Source organism: Macaca fascicularis, chromosome 10 (assembly GCF_037993035.2).
Source record: "Macaca fascicularis isolate 582-1 chromosome 10, T2T-MFA8v1.1".
NCBI classification, from domain to species: Eukaryota; Metazoa; Chordata; class Mammalia; order Primates; family Cercopithecidae; genus Macaca; species Macaca fascicularis.
The window spans coordinates 84,001,713-84,023,885 of NC_088384.1; the positions used below are offsets into that span (position 1 = coordinate 84,001,713).

At 46.5% G+C, this 22,173-nt stretch overlaps 1 protein-coding gene and 1 pseudogene across 11 annotated transcripts in view; both read left to right on the top strand.

The window, feature by feature from the left end:
- The window catches only part of DNAAF9 (dynein axonemal assembly factor 9), a 164,597-nt gene that overhangs the window by 110,102 nt on the left and 32,322 nt on the right, over positions 1-22,173 (top strand). For 9 of the 11 annotated variants that reach the window (XR_012419196.1, XM_005568456.4, XM_005568459.5 and 6 more), the window contains 8 exons: positions 2,030-2,176; positions 3,256-3,344; positions 5,257-5,358; positions 5,629-5,746; positions 9,694-9,782; positions 12,007-12,165; positions 18,352-18,477; positions 21,162-21,199. Coding sequence is in view for 8 of the 11 variants with exons in the window: in XM_005568456.4 (XP_005568513.3) it covers positions 2,030-2,176; positions 3,256-3,344; positions 5,257-5,358; positions 5,629-5,746; positions 9,694-9,782; positions 12,007-12,165; positions 18,352-18,477; positions 21,162-21,199 (868 nt within the window). In the remaining 3 variants the exon portion in view is untranslated. The remainder of the gene's footprint in view (positions 1-2,029; positions 2,177-3,255; positions 3,345-5,256; positions 5,359-5,628; positions 5,747-9,693; positions 9,783-12,006; positions 12,166-18,351; positions 18,478-21,161; positions 21,200-22,173) is intronic. The other 2 variants (XR_012419195.1, XR_012419197.1) reach the window with 1 other exon arrangement.
- Positions 3,778-4,714, top strand: LOC135965613 (NEDD8-conjugating enzyme UBE2F-like; annotated as a pseudogene).

Here is a 22,173-nt window from a genome sequence, read left to right on the forward strand (position 1 = left end):
CACTTACAATCCCAGCACTTTAAGAGGCTGAGGCAGGTGGATCACTTGAGGTCAGGAGTTTGAGACCAACCTGGCCAGCATGGTGAAACCCTGTCTCTCTTAATAATACAAAAATTAGGAAGATGTGGTGGCACATACCTATAATCCCAGCTACTCGGAAGGCTGAGGCACAAGAATCGCTTGAACCTAGGAGGCAGAGGTTGCAGTGAGCCGAGATTGTGCCACTACACTCCAACCTGGGTAACAGAGTGAAAACTATGTTTCAAAAAAAAAAAAAAGAAAGAAAGAAATAGGAAAACCCATCCTAAACTTCATATAGAATATATAGACTCTCAAGGGACCCTGATTGTTTAAAACAATCTTGAAAAAGAAAGTTGTAACACATACATTTTCTTGTTTCAAAACTCACTGCGAAGCTACAGTGACCTAACAGTGTGGTACTGGCAAAAGGTCAGGCATATAGACCAGTGGACTAGACCCATGGAGAGCCCAGAAATAAACTTTTGTATCGAATCATTTTTGACAAGGATGCCAGAACCATTCAATGTCAAAAGGACAGTCTTTTTAACTAATGGTGCTGAGAGGCCTGGTGCGGTGGCTCACGCCTGTAATCCCAGCACTTTGGGAGGCCAAGGAGGGCAGATCACTTGAGGCTAAGAGTTTGAGACCAGCCTGGCCAACATGGCAAAACCCTGTCTGTACTAAAAATACAGAAATTAGCTGGGTGTGGTGGGCGGGCCCCTGTAATCCCAGCCAGGCAGGAGGCTGAAGCATGAGAATCGCTTGAACCCAGGAGGTGGAGGCCAGTCAGCCAAGATGGCGCCCCTGCACTCCAACCTGGGCACAGGTGCCCTGAGTGGGACCCTGTCTCAAAAAAAAAAAAATGGTCCTGGGAAAACTAGATATCCGTGTGCAAGAGAATGAAGTTTGACCCTTACTTTATGCCCTATACAATAAATTAACTGAAAATGGATCAAAAACATAAACGTTAAGAGCTAAAACAATATGCAATCCCAGCACTTTGGGAGGCCGAAGCGAGCAGATCATGAGGTCAGGAGTTCGAGACCAGCCTGGCCAGCATAGTGAAACCCCATCTGTACTGAAAATACAAGCATTAGCTGGGCACGGTGGCACGCACCTGTAGTCCCAGCGACTCGGGAAGCAGGAGAATCGCTTGAACCCAGGAGGCGGAGGTTGCAGCAAGCTGAGATCGCGCTTTTGCACTCCAGCCTGGACAGCAGAGTGGGACTCCATCTCAAAAAAAAACACAGAGCTAAAATGATAAAACTCTTTGAAGAAAATGCAGGAGAAAATCTTGATGATATTGTATTTGGCAATGATTTCTTGGGTGTGATACTAAAAGCACAGACAGCAAATGAAAAAATACGTAAATTGGACTCTGTCAATATTTAAAACTTCTGTGTATTAAAGGACATTATCCAGAGAGTGAAAAGACAATCCTCAGAATGGAAGAAAATATTCACAAATCATTTATCTGATAAGGGATTAATATCCTAGAATGAATTTTGAGATGACATTTTCACTTTAGGGGAAAAAATCCAGATTAGGGGTGGTGGCTCACTCCTGTAATCCCAACACTTGGGGAGGCCAAGGTGGGAGGATCACTTGAGACCAGGAGTTTGAGACCAGCCTGGGCAACATAGAAAGCCCCTGTCTCTGCAGAAAGTTTAAAGAAAAGTAGCCAGGCATGGTGGCATGTGTCTGTAGTCTCAGCTACTTGAGGGGCTGAGGCAGAAGAATTGCTTGAGCCCAGGAGTTTGAGGCTGCAGTGAGCCATCACACTCTAGCCTGGGTGACATAGCAAGACCCTGTCTCAAAAAAAAAAAAAAAAAAATCCTTTTATTTCCTGTATCTCCTATAAGTAAAGCACATCTATACCAAACCCCAGTGAGCTACATAATGTGACAATAATTGTACCGAAATTGATTCTGTGTGTTCTGGCAGTAGTTGTGAGTGCTATAATTGCGCAGATGCCCTTCTTGCTGATGCTCCCTCCTTTTCGCTTTAGGATTCCACCAGTACTGTTGCTGCTCTTCTCATAGACTTCAAAAGCTCATTGCTTCCTCACCTCCCAGTTCATTTCCATGGATCAAGCAATTTTCTGATGATTGCCCTTTTCCCCAAATCGAAGATATACCAAGCATTTTACTCAGAGGTAACATCAGTCATTATTCAGCAAAACTACTACTACTTTTTTTCCCCCTAGCAATATAAATGGTAAGGCAGCATCTTGGGGCTAACAGTGAAGTGATGAGAGGCAGAGTTACGAGGGCTGGCTGGTGTGCGGTGACTGCTTCTAATCCCTTCAGGTTCTGGAATGGTGCTGTTGGCAGGGAGAGGTGAGAGCCTAAAGAAACTGAACAAGAGGGTTTTTAGCCTTTAAGAAAAATCTACTTTGTCCTCTTTAAATCCTAATTAGGGTTATCTCTTATTTAGCTACTTTATTGAATTGTTGGGCCCTACCTACTGAATTAGTGTTCTCTTTGCCACCCTATACTCTCCTTCCCCATGGGTCACAGTCCCTCTTGCGAATGGTACCACCTGGCAGGCTGCACATTATAGGTGCTCAGCACAGATTGCATAGATGAGGGAGTTTACAAGAATGATACGACCCACTTAGAGACCAAGCAATAGCCAAAGCCAAACTGATGGCTAACCTCATGACTAGTGGGAATTCTTGGAAAGGTGTGGTTACAGCAGCTTGTGATGGGACAGTGTTCCTCCCTCAGGTCAGATTCGCAGACCATAGAGGATGCAAGAGTTGACCTTGGCTGTAGAATAGCTTCTCAGCCCAGTCTGTGTCTCCCAGCTTTGCTGGACCTTTTTACCTCCTTGGGCTTATCCTTTCAATCTGGGAAAGTAAAGACAGCCCTTTAGATTCTCTTCAGCCATCCCTCTGCCTCTAGGCAGGAGTTACTTGAACCACTCCTGTCCGTATCCCTAGAGGAGAACATGCCTCTGCTGCGAGGACAGTGTTACCCGACCCCTTTCTCCATGCTTCCTGACCTCTCAAGGAGCAGAATCCCTGGGGCAGTAACCCAGAAAGACATTCTGGTTTTTAAAAGTACAGAACAAAATTGCTTCAGGCCTCTATTTTTGAAGCAAACTTGTTTGTTATAGTCATTTTCTCTGCAGTGACAGTCTAGATTTTCAACAACCATCAAATCCCCATGTGGGTTCCATATCCTGTTGTTGGGTTTAAAGTGTTCTTTGCTCAAATTCTGTTTTGTTTAGGTCTTCTCCCTCTGGCAACAGCAGGATAACTCAGGGCTCTCTTTAAAAGTGATCCAGGAAGATGGATTATCTGTGGAACAAAAGAGATTGTAAGTGGCTGCTTCAATATTTGTGCTTGCTTCCCTAGGCTTTGTGGGCGTGCTTTCTCTGCAAGATGCCTCGCATTATGTAACACAGAGGTCTTGGCTTCTGAAAGGGTCAACACAGACATTTCAATGCTGCCAACTTGCAGGTAGCCGGTGCCCTTGGGAGAATAGAAGGCAAGAGAGGGCCACGTGCAGTGCCTCACACTTGTTATCCCAACACTTTGGGAGGCTGAGGCAGAAGGATGAATTGAGCACAAGAGTTCGAGACCAGCCTGCCTGGGCAACATAGTGAGACCCCATCCCTACAAAAACTTAAAAATTAGCTGGGTATAGTGGCGCATGCCTGTAGTTTCAGCTACTCAGGAGGCTGGGGTGGAAGGGTTACTTGAGACCAGGAGTTAAAAGTTGCAGTGAGCCATGACCGTGCCATTGCACTTCAGCCTGAGTGATGGATCAAGACCCTTTCTCAAAAAAAAAAAAAAAAAAAAAAAGGTCCCCACTGCCAGGAGCCAGTGTATCTATGAGGGGCCGCCTCTCATAGCCCTGACCCGGGCCAGGCATGGTGTTGGGCGCTGAGCCAGTCTCACCTGTGTCCGGGAGCCCAGGGTCTTACTCTGTCACCCAGGGTAGAGTGCAGTGGTGCGGTCCTGGCTCACTGCAGCCTCGACCTCCCAGGCTCGGGTGATCCTCCCACTTAGCAATTGGGACTACAGAGGTTGCAGAACTTGAAGCTAATTTACCTTGTACATGTAAAGTGCATTTTCCTGATCCAAACAAGCTTCACTGTTTTCAGCTAACAGTAACTCCAGATGAGGGTTACTACCAGGGTGGAAAATTTCAGTTTGAAGTGCCCGATGCGTACAACATGATGCCTCCCAAAATGAAATGCCTGACCAAGATCTGGCACCTCAACATCACAGAGATAGGGGAAATATGTCTGAGTTTACTGAGAGAACATTCAATTGACGGCACAGCTGGGCTCCCAAGAGAACATTAAAGGATGTCGTTTGGGGATTAAACTCTTTGTTTACTGATCTTTTGAATTTTGATGATCCACTGAATATTGAAGTTGCAGAACATCATTTGCAGGACAAGGAGGACTTCCAGAATAAAGTGGACAACTACATCAAGCATTATGCCAGATGATAAAAGGGGGTGATTGCAGGCCCATGGACTGTGTTACAGTTTGTCTCTAATGTGAAATTGCAAGAGGTAGCCCCGCCTCCCATCCTCACGCTCCCTCTCAGTCCCCTGGATTGCCCCAGTCCTGTGACCATGTTGCCCTGAAGAAGACCATCTTCATGACTGCTCATTGTATATGGAGAATTCAACATAATACATCAAGGGCTTCTTTAAAAAAAAAAAAAGAAAAAGGTCGGGCACTGTGGTTCAAGCCTGTAATCGCAGGACTTTGGGAGGCCGAGGTGGTGGATCACCTGAGGTCGGGAGTTCAAGACCAGCCTGGCCAACAAGGTGATACCTCATCTCTTCTAAAAATACAAAAACTAGCCGGTCGTGGTGGTATGCATCTGTAATCTCAGCTGCTCGGGAGGCTGAGGCTGGAGAATCTCTGGAACCTGGGAGGCAGAGGTTGCAGTGAGCCAAGATTGTGCCACTGCATTCCAGCCTGGGTAACAGAGTGAGACTGTCTCAAAAAAAGAAAAAAAAAGAAGAGAAGTGAAACCACCAAGAATCAGAAACTCATGGTATTATCAAGGGATTTCAGGCCAGCCTTTCTATGTGGACGTACCCATCATCATGCACTAACACCTCATTTTGTTTAAGTCTGAAATGGGTGTTTTGGAAGAGTTGACTCTGTCACTGGACTCTGGCTTGAAAACATCAGAACCAGTTTTGTAAAGTGTATGTGCTAAAGGAAGATGGACTTCTAATCTGTGAGCTTTTGTTATTCCAGGCACTCCAGTGCACAGAAGCTCTTCAGTGCCCTGAGCCAGCCTGCTGGGGAGAAACGGAGTTCCCTAAAGTTACTCTCAGCCAAACTCCCAGAGCTGGACTGGTAAGCTCTGGTTCTGTTTATAGATGTTTAATATTCTGGCTTTTGAAATGTCGGAAACCTCAATGTTGGTCCTTTTAGCTCCTTTTTCTTGTAATTTCTTAGAGATCACTGTAAAGTTTCGCAGAAACACACTGTACACAGTTTTATTCTCTAGAGAGAATCTCTCCAAGGTTTATTTTTCAACAATTAAGTAAAAACTTTTTCATGTGAGTAGGCACCTTCAGGAAAGGCTAGGATGGTAACATAATAGCATTGTTTTTGTGTTTTTAGGTTTCGCCAGCATTTCGCCATCAGCAGCATTAGCCAGGAGCCTGTGATGAGGACCCATCTTCCTGTCCTGCTGCAGCAAGCTGAAATCAACCCTACTCACAGAGTAGAAAATGACAAGGTAGAGGAGCTCACTAGATATGTTGGGAATTCACAGGAAGATAATCTTGAGAGCCTGCCCCTGGATCTTTTGTGTCAGTTAACAACAAGAACTCAGATGGAGTCCCTGTTACAGGACTCTCCACTCCACTTCCTTGGATCCTGAAATGTAATGATACACATGCAACCTGCTGTGTACAATGTCTGTGTCAGGTGTCTACATTCACCCTGGCCAAGCCTCATGACAGTGACAAAACCCTGGCATCTTGCCGTGCCCTCCCCTGGCCTCTCAAGAACATTTAAACTCCTACTCAGTGCTTTCATGCTATCAGCTCTTCCTGATTGTGACAGGAACTTACCTGGCAGTGGTTGACACATTGTGCTTAATACAGGGAAGGGCACCCATGTTATTCAGGCCTTGCTGGAATCAGCAGAGTAAAGTGATACTTTATAAACACTATCTTCCCCAGAGTGGAGGTTTTTTTGTTTGTTTGTTTTGGTTTTTTGTTGTTGTTGTTGCCCAGGGTGGAGTGCACTGGTGTGATCTTGGCTCACTGCAGCCTCCGCCTCCTGGGCTCAAGTGATTCTCCTGCCTCAGACTCCTGAGTAGCTGGGATCACAGGCATGCATCACCACGCCTGGCTAATTTTTGTATTTTTGGTAGAGACAGGGTTTCACCATGTTGACCAGGCTGGTCTCAAACTCCTGACCTCAGGTAATCCGCCCACCCCAGCCTCCCAAGTGCTGGGATTACAGGTGTGAGCCACTGCGCCTGGCCCCCAGAGTGGATTTTAATCTACTCCTGCCTCACGCTTTCCTCCTCTTGACCCCCTCCCACCGTTCCTTCAGAACCATAAGTCTCTCTTTTTTTTTTTTGAGACAGAATCTCACTCTCACTCTGTTGGCCAGGCGGGAGTGCAGTGGCGTGATCTTGGCTCACTGCACCCTCCACCTCCTGGGTTCAAGGGATTCTCCTGCCTCAGCATCCCGAGTAGCCAGGATTACAGGCACGCGCCCCCACGCCCGGCTAACTTTTTGTATTTTTAGTAGAGACGGGGTTTCACCATGTTAGCCAGGATGGTCTTTTTTTCTTTTTCTTTTTCTTTTTTTTTTTTTTGAGTCTTGCTCTGTCACCTAGGCTGGAGTGCAATGGCACGATCTGCAACCTTCACCACCTGGGTTTAAGCAATTCTCCTGCATCGGCTTCTCAAGTAGCTGGAACTTCAGGTACCTGCTACCACGCCCTGTTAATTTTTTGTATTTTTAATAGAGATGGGGTTTCACCATGTTGGCCAGGATGGTCTCAAACTCCTGACCTCAAGTGACCCACCTGCCTCGGCCTCCCAAAGTGCTGGGATTACAGGCATGAGCCACCATGCCCAGCTTTTTTTTTTTGAAATGGAGTCTCGCTCTGTTGCCCAGGCTGAAGTCCAGTGGCCCGATCTCGGCTCACTGCAACCTCTGCCTCCCAGGTTCAAGTCATTCTCCAGCCTCAGCCTCCCCAGTAGCTGGGATTATAGGCATGTGCCACCAAGCCCAGCTAATTTTTGTATTTTTAGTAGAGTCAGAGTTTTACCATGTTGCCAGGCTGGTCTGGATCTCCTTACTTCAAGTGATCTGCCCGCCTCAGCCTCCCAAAGTGCTGGGTTTACAGACATGAGCTACCGCGCGCAGCCCAGAACCATAAGTCTTAATAGGCTCAAAGAGGGCATTTACTTCCATGCGAGTCTAGAAGATACTCAGCTGCAAAAGGAAGTAAAAGCACTAAGCAATGAGAAACGTCATTTTTTCCCTAAGGCAAGAGTGTAAAGCATCTGAAAATACCTACTTGTTATGTTTTATTCAAAGGTGCAATATTTATTTATATTTTATTCAAAGATGCTTGGCCGGGCAGGATGGCTCATACCTGTAATCCCAGCACTTTGGGAGGTTGAGGCAGGTGGGTCATCTAAGGTCAGGAGTTCAAGACCAGCCTGACCAACAAGGTGAAACCCCGTCTCTACTAAAAATACAAAAATTAGCCAGGCGTGGTGGCAGGTGCCTGTAGTCCCAGCTCCTTGGGAGGCCAAGACAGGAGAGTTGCATGAACCCAGGAAGCAGAGGTTGTAGTAAGCTGAGATTGCACCACTGCACTCCAGCCTGGGCAATGGAGCGAGACTCCATCTGAAAAAAAAAAAATGGTGCTTTTGGACTGGCCTTAAAGTAAAAACATGTCTGGCTTTACGTACATGTACTGTGATTTGAGGGGCTGAGACCTGGGCACTGAGGAATAGGAACGAAGACGGGGAAAGCTGGATGGGAGGAGGATAAACATGGAGTACTGCCTGAGGGGTAGAAAGGGGTACGGTGTGGAGGCCCTGGTCAGAGGGAACAAGAGACAGCTTCTGGGTCCTACAAAAGAAGAGGGATTCACGGCCATCTTCTCTGTGCTGATGTGGGTAGCTCAAGTGATGAGTGCTTCCAGGCTTAGCTTTAGCATATTTGTGACTGGGCCTGTCCCAGTGAGTCTTGTGTATTGTGAAATAAAACTTACAGGCTGGGCATGGTGGCTCACGCCTGTAATCCCAGCACTTTGGGAGGCCAAGGCGGGTGGATCACAAGGTCAAGAGATCGAGACCATCCTGGCCAACATGGTGAAACCCCGTCTGTACTAAAAATACAAAAAATTAGCTGGGCATGGTGGTCGGCACCTGTAGTTCCAGCTACTCAGGAGGCTGAGGCAGGAGAATCACTTGAACCCGGGAGGCGGAGGTTGCAGTGAGCCAAAATTGCACACTGCACTCCAGCCTGACAGCAGAGGGAGACTCCGTCTCAAAAAAAAGAAAAAAAACTTACAGAGGCACTTGCCATGCCAAGTCATTTACATAGACCTCCCTCGGTGATTACATGATTCCTGTCCTCACCTGCCTGATGCCTCCTTTTTCAGTGAATTTCTTAAGTTGCTTTGGAATATCTACCTGAAAGGGGACCTGTTTTCCCGTGGGTGTATAATAAAGTTAGGACAGTTCAGCCTGGCCACTCTTCTCCTCTTCTAGAATCACAAGTGCTTCACACATACAGTAAGTTAAGACTTAGCCCTGGTCGGCCAGACGCGGCGGCTCACGCCTGTAAGTCCAGCACTTTGGGAGGCGAAGGTCAGTGGATCACCCGAGGTCAGGAGTTTGAGACCAGTCTGGCCAACATGGTGAAACCCCGTCTCTACTAAAAATACAAAAATGAGCCAGGTGTGGTGGCACATGCCTGTAATCCCAGCTACTTGGGAGGCTGAGGCAGAAGAATCTCTTGAACCCAGGAGGTGGAGGTTGTAGTAAGCTGAGATCACACCACGGCACTTCAGCCTGGGCAACAGAGCGAGACTGCATCTCAAAAAAAAAAAAACGAAAAACAAAAAAAACTTAGCCCTGCTTAGCCCTGACCAAATTTGACTTAGAGGGCACAGGCAACCAGGCAGAAGCATCCCCAGCACCACTCTTCTGTCCTCTGCCCTAGTTTACCACACCAGTGTAGCCTGGGGCATTTTTGTCCCAGACCTCCTTTCTGCCCAGTGTTTTCCTAAGAAATGTTACTACTGGGAAAAAAGTCATAATATGCCTGAATGTCTGCTTTACAGAGAGATGTGGTCTCAAGCAGGTAGGTCCTTTAATGCATTGTATTTTAACTAATCTATTCACAATCTGCTCTAATTAGTGTTACTACTCTAGTAAAAATTAGACTAGTAACACTACATTTTATATGGTATTTGCTACGTGCCAAGCACTGTTCTAAACACTTTGCTTATGTTAACCCAGTTAATCCTCACACCCACTTTATAATGTAGGTTCTGTCATTGGCCAAAGGTCACAGAGTTAGTGAGAGGTCATACTGAGGTTCAGACCCACAATGCTTGGCACCAGAAGTCAGTTCTCTTAACCTCTTCTTACACAATGCAATGCAGTTGAATTGCAAACCCATGACTTTTTCTTCATGTAGGTAATTATCAGCATTGTAACCGGCCTCCCAGGCTGTCACGCTAGCGAGCTCTGTGCTTTTCTGGTCACTCTTCATAAAGAATATGGCAGGTTAGTATGGCTGCTGCCTTTGCTGTGGGGAAAGGGATTCTAACTTGGGCCTGCCTAGGCATTGGAAAACCTTAGACATGTGCTGGCCTTGGTGGGACTGGTATCAGCACGGTAGTCAGCCATTCATTTAATGCTCTACTGAGCACTTCCTGTATGCCAGGCACTGGTCTGAGTATGAGAGAATACATCGATGAACAAACAGACAAGAAAATCTCTGCCCTTAATGGAGCTTACATTCTAGTTTGGGAAGACAGACAGATAAGGAAAAGTATATTAACTTGTGAAAAGTTCTATGAAGAAAATGAAGCAGGGAAGGGGCCGGGTTCTGTGGCTCACACCTGTAATCCCAGCACTTTGGGAGGCAAAAGTGGGTGGATCGCCTGAGCCCAGGAATTTGAGACCAGCCTTGGCAACATGGTGAAACCTACAAAAATTAGCCGAATTTGGTGGCATGCATCTATAGTCCCAGCTACTCAGGAGGCTAAGGTGGGAGAATCACTTGAACCCAGGAGGGCGAGGCTGCAGTGAGATGAGATTGTGCCACTGCATCCCAGCCTGGGCAACAGAGTGAGACTCTGATTAAAAAACAAAACAACAGGAAATAGAGCAGAGAAGGTTATAGGAAGTGCAGGGCTGGAAGTGGGGTTCCAGTTTTCTGTTTTGTTTTTGGAGATAGGGTCTCTCTCTGTCACCCAAACTTGGGTACAGTGGCACAATCATAGTTCGCTGTAGCCTCAAACTCCTGGGTTCAAATTATCCTCCCACCTAACCCTCCCAAGTAGGCAGGACTACAGGTGTGCACCATCACACCCAACTAATTTTTAAAAAATTTTTTGGAGATGGGGTTTTGCTGTGTTGTCCAGGCTGGTCTCAAACTCCTGAGCTCAAGTGATCCTCCCACCTCATTCTACAAAGTAGCTGAGATTACAGGCACATTCTACTGTGTGCCTTAGATTCCAGTTTGAAATTGGGTGGTCTGGGAAAACTTCACTAAGGAGGTGACATTTGAGCAAAGACTTTAAGGAATAAAACATGTGGCTACTGGGGGAGAGCATTGTAGCAGCAGGTCAAGCAAGTGCAGAGGCCTGGGAGTGATCAGCAGGGAAATTCAGGGTCATAAAAACTTAGGAGCTGGTGGATGTGGTGATCCTTCCATGAGCACAAGGAGACTGCCTGAGTTCAGATGCAGCTGGAACAGGTTGGCCCAGGTGAAATCAGGAAAATCATTCATCCTTCACTTCCACCTGGCTGTCAGATTACTAAACAACCTTTGCTGATTGAACCAGGTGTTTAATATCTAGTCAGCCTACCCCAAAGTAAGGCATCCTGCAGGAGGCCATAAAGAAATTTAGAAGCCTGAAATTGCATAGAGTCAGCAGTTTAGGATGGGATATTATGGGGAATGGGGAGGCAAATTATAGAGTGATGTTCAGGAAATATGGGACCTCATTTATTAAGTACTAAATGTCTAACCAGTTCCTCGTGTCTAGTGTTTTTGTTCTATAAACATTCTGAATTATTCACCCTGCCCATTTCTTTTCTTTTTTTTTTTTTTTTTTGAGATGGAGTTTCACTCTTGTTGCCCAGGCTGGAGTGCAAGTGGTGTGATCTTGGCTCACTGCAGCACCCACCTCCTGGGTTCAAGCGATTCTCCTGCCTCAGCCTCCCAAGTAGCTGGGATTACAAGCATGCGCCACTACACCCTGCCCATTTTGTATTTTTAGTAGAGATAGGGTTTCTCCAAGACCAGTTGATCAGGCTGGTCTTGAACTCCCGACTTCAGGTGATCCGCCCGCCTCGGCCTCCCAAAGTGCTGGGATTACAGGCATGAGCCACCATGCCCGGCCAGCCCTGCCCATTTCTTATTCTTAGCAAGAGACTAACTGAAGCCATCTTTTGCATGGTCCTTCAGAAAGTGACTGCCTGGTCAGAAGGAGTCTTTCTTACCTCTGATGTCTGTTGGTCAAGTACTTACCTGACCATTTTCCCTGTGGCAAGGGGTTTCCTATCAAAAGCCCCAGTGACAGTGGTTTCAGGATACTGGGCTTCCAACCCATCCAGTGCCCTCTGCCTTTTTTCTGTGAGGCCAGGATGGCTTTCTCCTGAATGGATTCACTGGGCAGAATGGCTTTAGGAGTCATGGTCACATTTGAATCCATGGCTGAACATATGGGGCCAGGTCATCAGGTGGCCCCCATTCTGAGGTTACATTTTCCCTTTCCAGATGGATGGTGTATCGCCAAATCATGGACAGTTCTGAATGTTTTCATGCTGCGCACTTCCAGAGATACCTTTCCAATGCCCTGGAGGCCCAGCAGAACCGCTCTGCCCGCCAGTCAGCCTACATCCGCAAGAAGACCAGACTGCTGGTGGTGTTACAAGGGTGAGCATTGGAAGTCTCCTGGGAACGGTCAAATCAGGGTGATGACCTTGCCATTACTCTTATTTTATGTGTAACAAACCTGAAGCACAGAACAGACTCCACATGCGTGAACAGTGTCTGCACTACAGGGAAACCTTAAGTGAGCAATGACCCTATGGCCTATAGGCTAATACAGCTTGCACACAAGTTTTAAGTTTGGATTTAACATCATCGTATCCCTACAAGGTGGGGATTTAGGGAACCTGGCAAGATTCACTGGTAATTCTTGGAACAGTAGTGGTCCCTAAGTCTTCCTTCATCATCTAAATAAGGGAGCTTCTTCTGTTTCAGTTCTCCCTCTTGTGGAATTGCAGAGATGACCCTCATACTCTGCAGGCTCCAGCCTCACCATGACATGGATGGCTGGCCCAGGAGAGTTTACTGGGACTTTGAGTGAGGTGTGGGAATATTCATGTTGGGTAAGAAGCTCCCCTTTCATGGCTGTGTGCAGAACTGTAATTATAGGCTGACTAGCTCATGAAGTCTCTGTAAGCATGATTATTGTGAGTTGCAACATGGGAGGGCAGGTTTGACAGAGCTTGTACCACTGCTCCAGGGGACCCTTGCTAAAAGGAGGTTCTCTTGACCTGTTCTAAGGCCTTTCAAGGAGGAGCCCTTCACAGACCCGTTACCACCCCCGGCCCAGAGGGGAATGCGCAGTCAGGAAAACAGGAGCCGTGCTTTTCACTAGTGTCGTTATGGTTGGTAATAAAGAAGCTTTTGGCAGTTCCTGCAAAGTGCTTTTGTGCTATGTTAGTGTTTGCAATTGGCTAGTTGTTTCCAGTAAAGAATGGGTCCCAATCCAAAGCCCCTTTTCGTGTCCTGGCTGTGATAATGGAAATTGGAGGAAAGCTAGGAGGGTGGTACTGAGGAAGGAGACAGGTGGGACAGTGTACCCCAGCAGGCCAGCTTTCCCTTTCAAGCGTCGTTCTCACACCTTGCCTCCAGCTTCCCTTCTATCAGCCCTTTTGTCCTGCTTGTGGGCTGAGGTCTTAGAAACCAGAGGAAGAGTCTGGGGTTGAAACCACTTGTTTTCTTTTGGTTTTCCATTGTTTCTATTCGTCAAAGGAATGGGTTGGCCCATCTACTTCACCTCCTGCTCCCACCAGTTGAGAGTCACTGAGGGTGTGGAGCTGCAGATGAATTCAGCAGCTTGACAATGTGTAGTTGAGGTCATTTCCATCTTCTGTCTCTTCAGAGAGCATCACTGACTTCTTGTCTCTGACTTTACAAGTCTGCAAAAGTGTCAGCTTTCCTGGCTGCTTCTAAACTACAGTGTTAGTGTGACCAGCCCACTCTTATACTGCAAACCCAGCCTTTGCCCCATCACAGCCCCAGGATATGGGGACCTCTAGTCAATTTCCTAAAGGACTCCAGTCAGAATACCAGCTAAATGCTGTGGCTCTTCACTAAGACACTTTTCTTACCAGCTGGGCCCATGTAGCACCCTCCTTTATAGCATGTCCATTGTCTTGGGACTGGGCCTTCATGCCCATTATTTAGGTTGTTGGTGATGGGAGATCCTAGATGCTTCTCATATTAAGAATTGTATTCCTTGAATATGGCTTTATTTGCTTTCTTTCTTTTTTTTTTCCTTTTTTTTTTTTTTTGAAATGGAGTCTTGCTCTGTCACCCAGGCTGGAGTGCAGTGGCTCAATCTCAGCTCACTGCAACCTCCACCTCCCAAGTTCAAGCAATACTCCCGCCTCAGCCTCCCAAGTAGCTGGAATTACAGGCACACGCCACCACACCCGGCTAATTTTTGTATTTTTTAGTAGAGATCGGATTTCACTATGTTGGCCAGGCTGGTCTCGAACTCCTGACCTCAGGTGATCCACCCACCTCAGCCTCCCAAAGTGCTGGGATTACAAGCGTGAGCCACCGCTCCTGGCCTTTTTTTTTTTTTTTTTTTGAGTTGGAGTCTCGCTCTGTCGTCCAGGCTGGAGTGCAATGGCACAATCTTGGCTCACTGCAACCCCCGCCTCCCGGGTTCAAGCAGTTCTCGTGCCTCAACCTCCCAAGTGGCTGGGATTACAGGCACTCACCACCACACCTGGCTAATTTTTGTATTTTTAGTAGAGATGGGGTTTCACCATCTTGGTTAGGCTGGTCTTGAACTCCTGACCTCACGTGTTCCACCTCCCTTGGCCTCCCAGAGTGCTGGGATTATAGGTGTGAGCCACCATGCCCAGTTTCTGGCCTTTGTTTTTAGAGATGGGTCTCCCTATGTTGCCCAGGCTGGTCTTGAACTCTTGAACTCAAGCAATCTTTGCACCTCAGCCTCCCAAAGTGTTGAGATTATGGGTGTGAGCCACCAAGCCCGGCCTGGCTTTATTTTCATTTATAGCATTATTTGGGGAAACTTGTAATATGGGACAGAGATTTCTTTAGCCCTTAGAGTGGCCTGATGCCACTCAATTTAGTGAAGTGGTGGGGCGATAGACGTAAACTTTTCAAGTGGAACTGTTAGTTGTTGTTTTAAAAATTGAATTTATGTATTTTAAAATGACAAAGTTTTAGAAATGGAGGACAGATTAGTGATTGACAGGGGTCAGAATGGGAGTGGAGAGCAGGAGGGAGGTGGGCGTGTTTATAAAAGGGCAACACAAGGGATCCTTGTGTGTTGGAACTGTTTAGTATCCTGACTATGGTGATGGATATAAGAACCTACACAGGTGGTAAAATTGAATAGAACTTAATACACACACACATACACACACAAATATAAGTAAAACTGGAAAAATCTGAATTTAAAAAAATTAATTTTAGAGAATTTGAGGGGCTGTATTTATTTATACCCTGGAATATTATAAAATCATTCTTTAAAATTATCTACATTAAAAACAAAATTTGAAATTAATTAATGTAAAAACTTGTGCCCATTCAGATTGTAGGCTTAAATTGCAAACATAAGACTGTGCCCAAAGGAGACTTGAATAGATTATCTGTTGTTTCAGAGAAAAGAAAGTTAAGGTCCTGCTGGGTTTTTGTTTTGTTTTTATTTTTAATAAAGAAAATACTGACAGGAAGCAAACATGAAGAGACAGTTTTTTGCCCTCATCATACAGTTGGGTCAGTTTAGCCCAGGTGGTCTAGTACAAGCTCTAGCCCGGGTGCCATGGCTCACACCTATATCCCAACACTTTGGGAGGACAAGGTGGGTGAATCACTTGAGCTCAGGAGTTTGAGAGCAGCCTGAGCAACATGATGAAACCCTGTCTCTACCAAAAATACAAAAAATTAGGTGGGTGTGGTGGTGCACACCTGTGGTCCCAGCTACTCAGGAGGCTGAGGCAGGAGGATCGCTTGAGCCTGGGAGGCAGAGTTTGCGGTGAGCTGTGACCCTGCCACTGCACTCCAGCCTGGGCGACAGAGCAAGACTCTGTCTCAAAAAAAAAAAAAAAAAAAAAGGCTCTAGTAACTTGAGTGTGGTGATTCCTTCTGGGTGAGGGGTGCTCTTTCTGTCTGGAGCCCTCACCCAGGATGATTATGGGGCTGGGGAGGAAGGGAGGTTCTAGCAGGGATTCCCCTAATGGATAGAGTGAATGGCTCAGGGCCTTCTCTCTTGGGGCAGTGCCCAGATGCAGAGGCCTCATCAGGGAGACAGGAGCCTGTTTTTTACTGTAACCTTTTTCCATTAAAGTCAATGAAAATTAATTGCCGGGTGCGGTGGCTCAAGCCTGTAATCCCAGCACTTTGGGAGGCCGAGACGGGCGGATCACGAGGTCAGGAGATCGAGACCATCCTGGCTAACACGGTGAAACCCCGTCTCTACTAAAAAAAAAATACAAAAAACTAGCCGGGCGAGGTGGCGGACGCCTGTAGTCCCAGCTACTCGGGAGGCTGAGGCGGGAGATTGGCGTGAACCCAGGAGGCGGAGCTTGCAGTGAGCTGAGATCCAGCCACTGCACTCCAGCCTGGGTGACAGAGCAAGACTCCGTCTCAAAAAAAATAAAATAAAATAAATAAAGTCAATGGAAATTAATGAAATGCTCTGAAAACCTAGAAATTCCACAGCCACCCTCTCTAAGGGAAATCCTGTTACATTAAAATGACTCCTCAAGCATGACTTGTGAATCCTTTTTAGTTGTCCTTTGCTCCCCTAAGAAATGAGTCTGTACTGCTTACACTGAAGTCTCCCGTAGGCTGTTTTATGTTTGCAATTTAAGCCTACAGTTTGAGTGAGCACGTTTCACATTAACCATAAGAGTTAAATCCATTAACTCCATTAAACACCACCAGAGAGGGATGCGGGACAGCATGCACATGCCAGCCCTGCTTACCAGGCGTGCTTCTGTATGGGCCTGGCAGTGCATGTTGTGGATTGGACGCTCCTGGCATCCAGGCCCAGCCAGGCATTCAGTGGAAAGAGCCCCATGTGGTCATATACACATGCCCAGGTAGGGGGAGAAGCCCTGAAGAAGAGAAGGCTGTGAGCAGAGGGCTGTCAGGCCCCCCTGGTGGAACTCTAGAACCTAGTACACCCCATTCTCTACTGAAGCCCTGCCAGCTGATCAGGACTCAGGAGAACCTGGGGTGGGGTGGGGTGGAGTATTGTAGTCTGCAGATAAAGCCAAGGGCCTTTTTACAGATGAGTTGTTCGTAGGAACTCAAGAACAACTCAAGCAGGCTGTACCTGTCCACACCACCACCACTGGCTTCCAAAGGGCTCAAACTAAACCAGGCCCATCTGATCAGACGGGCTGCCCATTAGGTTTGACTTTCTTCCATAGGAACAAACCTTTTGGTGATAGGCTGGATCAATCGGGAAAGAGTTCTCCTCTACTAGGTGAAGAGGCTAGGTCCCCCTCTTGAAGTGGCCAGGGGCCTGCTCAGGGTTGAACATCCAGTTTATTCACCTACCGTCCTTTAGGCAGCAGAGATTACAGTACCACCTGACATTCTTATTATGGAGACAGTAAAGAAATAAATGAGAAAATAAGGTATAAATAACTGCTGATTGGGGCTTTGAAGAAACTTGGAAGAGGAGGCAGAGAATGCCAAGAAGGGAGGGTTGCTGAATCACACCGGGTGTATGAAGTCAGAGGATGCCTCTCCATAAGATGCCTCCTGAGCAGAGACCTGAAGGGAGAGAGAACCACTTATGCAGATACCTGAGGAAAAGAACATTCCAGGCAGGGGGGCAAAGAATGCAGAGGTAGAAGTATGCCTGGCATGTTCAGAAAAGAGCCAGGAAACCAAAGTAGCTGGATTAGGGAAAGGGAAGTGATAGTAGATGAAATTCTTCGCTGCTCCGTAGGGGGTCAGATCATAGAGGGCTGCCTGGCATATTGTAAGGACTTTGGCTTTCACACAGAGTGAGATGGAAGCCACCAGAGGGTTTTGAGCAGAGAAATGACATGATCTGACTCTGGGTTTAGCATATCCCTCTGGCATCTGTGTTGAAAACAGATCAGAGAGAGGCAAGGACAGAAGCAGCGACAGCTGGGAGGCTGATGGGGTGATCTAAGCAAGAGATTATAACAGTTTGGACCCAGTGGGAGTGTGGGGGTGTAAGCAGTGATCTCTTCTAGTTATATTTTGAAGACAGGAAAAAATGGAGTCAAAGGAGACCAAAAAAAAAAAAAAATTATTTGAGCTTAGCATCTGAAAGAGTAGAGTCCATCTGCTGAAAAGGACAACGAGTTTGGAGTTTGGAGAGAGTTCCAGGCAGGAGATACCAATGTGAGCTGTATTTGACATGGATGAGTCTGCTGACCTGGATGGGTCCAGACACACTTCTTGCCTGTGTGTTCTGAGACGTGGCAAGGAGAGAAAGGAGCTACTAAAGAAAATAGGCAAGTGGCAGGAGCTCCTAACTTGATTAGAAAACAGGCCTAAGGACAGTAGGTCCCACCCTCAGAGCTCCAGGGTCACCTGCCATCTTCCTTTTACCTCCAGAGCAGGGTGGTTCTTCCACTCACTATTACATAGTTATGAGGACTAATGGAACTTGGGAATGTAGAAACACTGTAGATTCCAGGGGCTGCATGTCATGAAGTGGAGTGACACCAAGGGACTGTATTGCAGGCTCTTCCTTTTGGTTTTCTTTCCATCCTTGTTCAGTCAGCCATTCGGGATTCCCCTCTTCCTCCACTTTGCAATGCCAGTCAGTAAACTAATCATTCCTTTTTTTACCTTCTCCAGCTACACAGATGTTATTGATGTTGTCCAGGCCCTGCAGACCCACCCAGACTCAAATGTCAAGGCCTCCTTCACCATTGGTGCCATCACAGCATGTGTGGAGCCCATGAGTTGCTACATGGAGCACAGGTAGATACAGGATATGGTGTGTAAGTGTACTGAAAGTGATTTGTTTCCACCCACCAGAAGGAGACAGATCTTTTGGAATGCATTAGTCACCTTGTATGTAGTAAATGCTGTTCTTTTATTAGTGCTAGGTCCTCAATAGACCCCTTTGGACTTGTAGCCAAAGAAGAGAGAGGAATTATGGAAGACAAACTTAGCTTTTGTAAGGGAGAACTATTTCTGTTTAATAGTTAGTACATAGTAAGGACTTATGAAATATCTGCTAAATAAATGGGTGCTCCAACATGTATGTTCTAAATATTGTTGAAAAATAACTTAAGTCCAGGTGCAGTGGCTCATACCTGTAATCCCAGCACTTTGGGAGGCCAAGGCAGGCACATCACTTGAGGACGGGAGTTCGAGACCAGCCTGGCCAACCTGGCAAAATCCCATTTCTACTAAAAATACAAAAATTAATCAGGAGTGGTGGTGCACACCTGTAATCCCAGCTACTCAGGAGGCTGAGGCACAAAAATCGCTTGAACCCAGAAGGTGGAGGTTGCAGTGAGCCGCGATCATGCCACTGCACCCCAGCCTGGGTGACAGAGCAAGCAAGACTCTGTCTCAAAAAAAAAATGTTTTTTATAAGGCATAAAAGGACTGAAGTTGAGTATATAATCTATTTAAATATAGAAATAAGGCTAAAATTGGGTGAACATGATTATGGAATATAAAAATTCAAGTAACAAAATCAGGCAGGGCACAGTGGCTCATGCCTGTAATCTCAGCACACTTGGAAGATGGAAGGTTGGAGGATGCTTGAGCCCAGGAGTTCAAGAGCAGCCTGGGTAACATAGCAAGACCCCGTCTCTGCCAAAAAATTAAATTAACCAGGTGTGGTAGTGAGCACCTGTAGTCCCAGCTACTTGGGAGGCTGAGGCTGGAGGATTGCGTGATGAGGCTGCAGTAAGCTGTGTTCATGCTACTGCACTCCAACCTGGGCAACAAAGTGAGACGCTATCTCAAAAAAGGGAGTTGACTTCTTTCGCCAACTGAACAGTTGCTCCATTGTTTAAAAAAAATTTTTTTTTTTTTTTTGAGATGGAATTTCACTCTTGTTGCCCAGGCTGGAGTGCAATGGTGGCATGATATCAGCTCACTGTAACCTCCACCTCCCAGGTTCAAGTGATTCTCTTGCCTCAGCCTCCCAAGTAGCTGGGATTACAGGCATGCACCACCATGCCCGGCTTATTTTTTGTATTTTTAGTAGAGACGCGGTTTCTCCATGTTGGTCAGGCTAGTCTCGAACTCCCAGCCTCAGATGATCTGCCCACCTCAGCCTCCAAAAGTGTTGGGATTACAGGCTGTTTAAATTTTTTTAAGTAAAACTTTAAAAATTAAAATAAATAAAGGAATGCTTACTGTGCAGCAGCCTTCTGTGGACTGTGAACACAGTGAAGTCAGTGAGTTCTGTTCTTGGGAGACTCTGGTGTGGCTGTATCTTCCCTTGTTCCAGCCCCTTTGACCCGCTTATAGCACATGGGTTTTCCTCCTTGGAATTCTTCAGAAACTATGAGGGAGTCAGGTAAGGGAACAGGATCCACAGCCCAACCTGGTATTCACCCAGCTCATCTACCAAATTTGGTTTCAAATGGTGTATGACTGGCTGTTGTCAGAAATCAAATAAAATGATGAAGATTTGCTGCCACCAAGGAAATTCCAGGAGAGAAACTCCCCCAGCATTGTGAACATCATTAATACCTGCCAGCTAGACCAGCAGCCATTCAGAAGAGTGACTTCAGCCAGCATCCCAATTGTCAGGGAAGAAAACACAGGACCTCTGTGGTGCCAAACAGACTGGGTCCCTGCCTTAGCCCTGCTGCCTCCCAGCTGCCTGTGAGACACTGGGCAAACTTAGTGTGTTGAGCCATCCTAAACCCATGCCTTTCATCTATTAGATACCTGAGGCACAGAGAGGACAGGACGACAGAGCAAGATCACGTTCGTGAACTGCCTGCACAGTGCCTTGCTCACAGGAGGAACTCCATAAAAGGCAGCTATCCCCATTAGTGTTAGCTTTCTTCCGTGAGGCAGGCCTTATGATGTTTTAGGAGTTCTGAAGTCCTGTGAGAATATGAGTTTTTCTCTGGAGCCTACTGCAGTGCTACAGTTGTTAAGTAACTCACACTTTGGATCAGTCACCCCCACCTCCTGCTTCACTTGTAATTCAGTTTCCTGCTTTTCATTCACCTTCTGAGTTAAGAAGGAGATTAAAGGGCAATTGAGATTCTAGTGTGTACATAAAGAGAAGCATGGCAAAGTTGGTATTAAAGGCCCCTGGTAGAGTTAGATGAGTGTAATTCTTACTTTCCCTTGAAATATCCACTTTACTCAAAAACATACGTCTTTCAAAAAAGACCAGCTCTTTCTCCATCTCCCATAGACCAAAGAGCTGGTCCTGTCCCCAGTATCCCTCTTCAACATTCCACTTAGAATTGGCCATGTAGGGACTTTTGTGGGGCTCCTGGCATGGGGAGCTTTGACGGAAAGCTGTGAAGTCCGATGGGTATCCTTAATGCTCAGTGCTGCTGCCACTTGCCTCATCATGTGAGTCAGTTTGCTTGTCAGTGGTACTATTTGTGTGGGAAATAATCAGTGACAACTCTGAGATGAATGGTTTTTAAATATTTCCCCCTTCTTCCTCCTAGATTTCTCTTTCCTAAATGTCTTGACCAGTGTTCACAAGGTAAGTAATATGCTTTATTTCCAGCTTGCATACCTTGCAAGTTCAGTAGAATTCAGCAATAGACTTTCTTCATGCTCTTACCTACCATTCTGAAATCTAAAGCAAACAAAATCGGTCAGAAAAAACTTTGATATCTTTACTTTTACCATATTTGATAGGCACATTTCTTCTAAGAGCTTGTCTGTTTTTACTCTGTCGCCCAGGTTGGAGTGCAATGGCGTGGTCTCGGCTCACTGCAACCTCTGCCTCCCAGGTTCAAGTGATTCTCCTGCCTCAGTCTCCCAAGTAGCTGGGATTACAGGCGTACACCACCACACCCCGCTAATTTTTGTATTTTTAGTAGAGACAGGGTTTCACCATGTTGGCCAGGCTGGTCTCGAACTCCTGACCTCACAATCCGCCCGCCTCGACCTCCCAAAGTGCTGGGATTACAGGCATGAGCCACCACGCCTGGCCTGAACTTGTCTCTTATGGCAACAAATTGCCACAGTAATACCTCTCCTTGAGCTGGGCTTAAGTCCACCCTGGCATTCCAGCTAATATTAGTGGGCTGAGTAGGTATTCCTAGCCTCTGGATCAGCAAGATCTTGATTCACTTCTGCCCCAAGAGTGCCGAGTTTGGCCCAGCAGGACCTGTCTTTCTTAATACCCCCCACCCCCATGCACCCTGGAATTTTCTGCATTTCCTTGATAACATTGAGAAAAATTCACCCATCCTGCAGGTTGCATTCAACCTTGCAATGCCCTGCTACCTGGCAACCCTGGAATCAGCACTTTCTAGTCATATTATCTGTGATGTTTGGAGGTCCAGAATAAATTCTGAATTCCCTGCAGTGGTGATGAAATGCTCATTGTTATTAGGAGACCTGCCTGGGGTCTGGGCTTCCTGAGCTAGTCCAGCAAGCAGAAATCAGATGGAAGAAAACAACTCAGTGTCCCCAGCACAGTTTCCCCCTGCTGATCATACTGCTAGT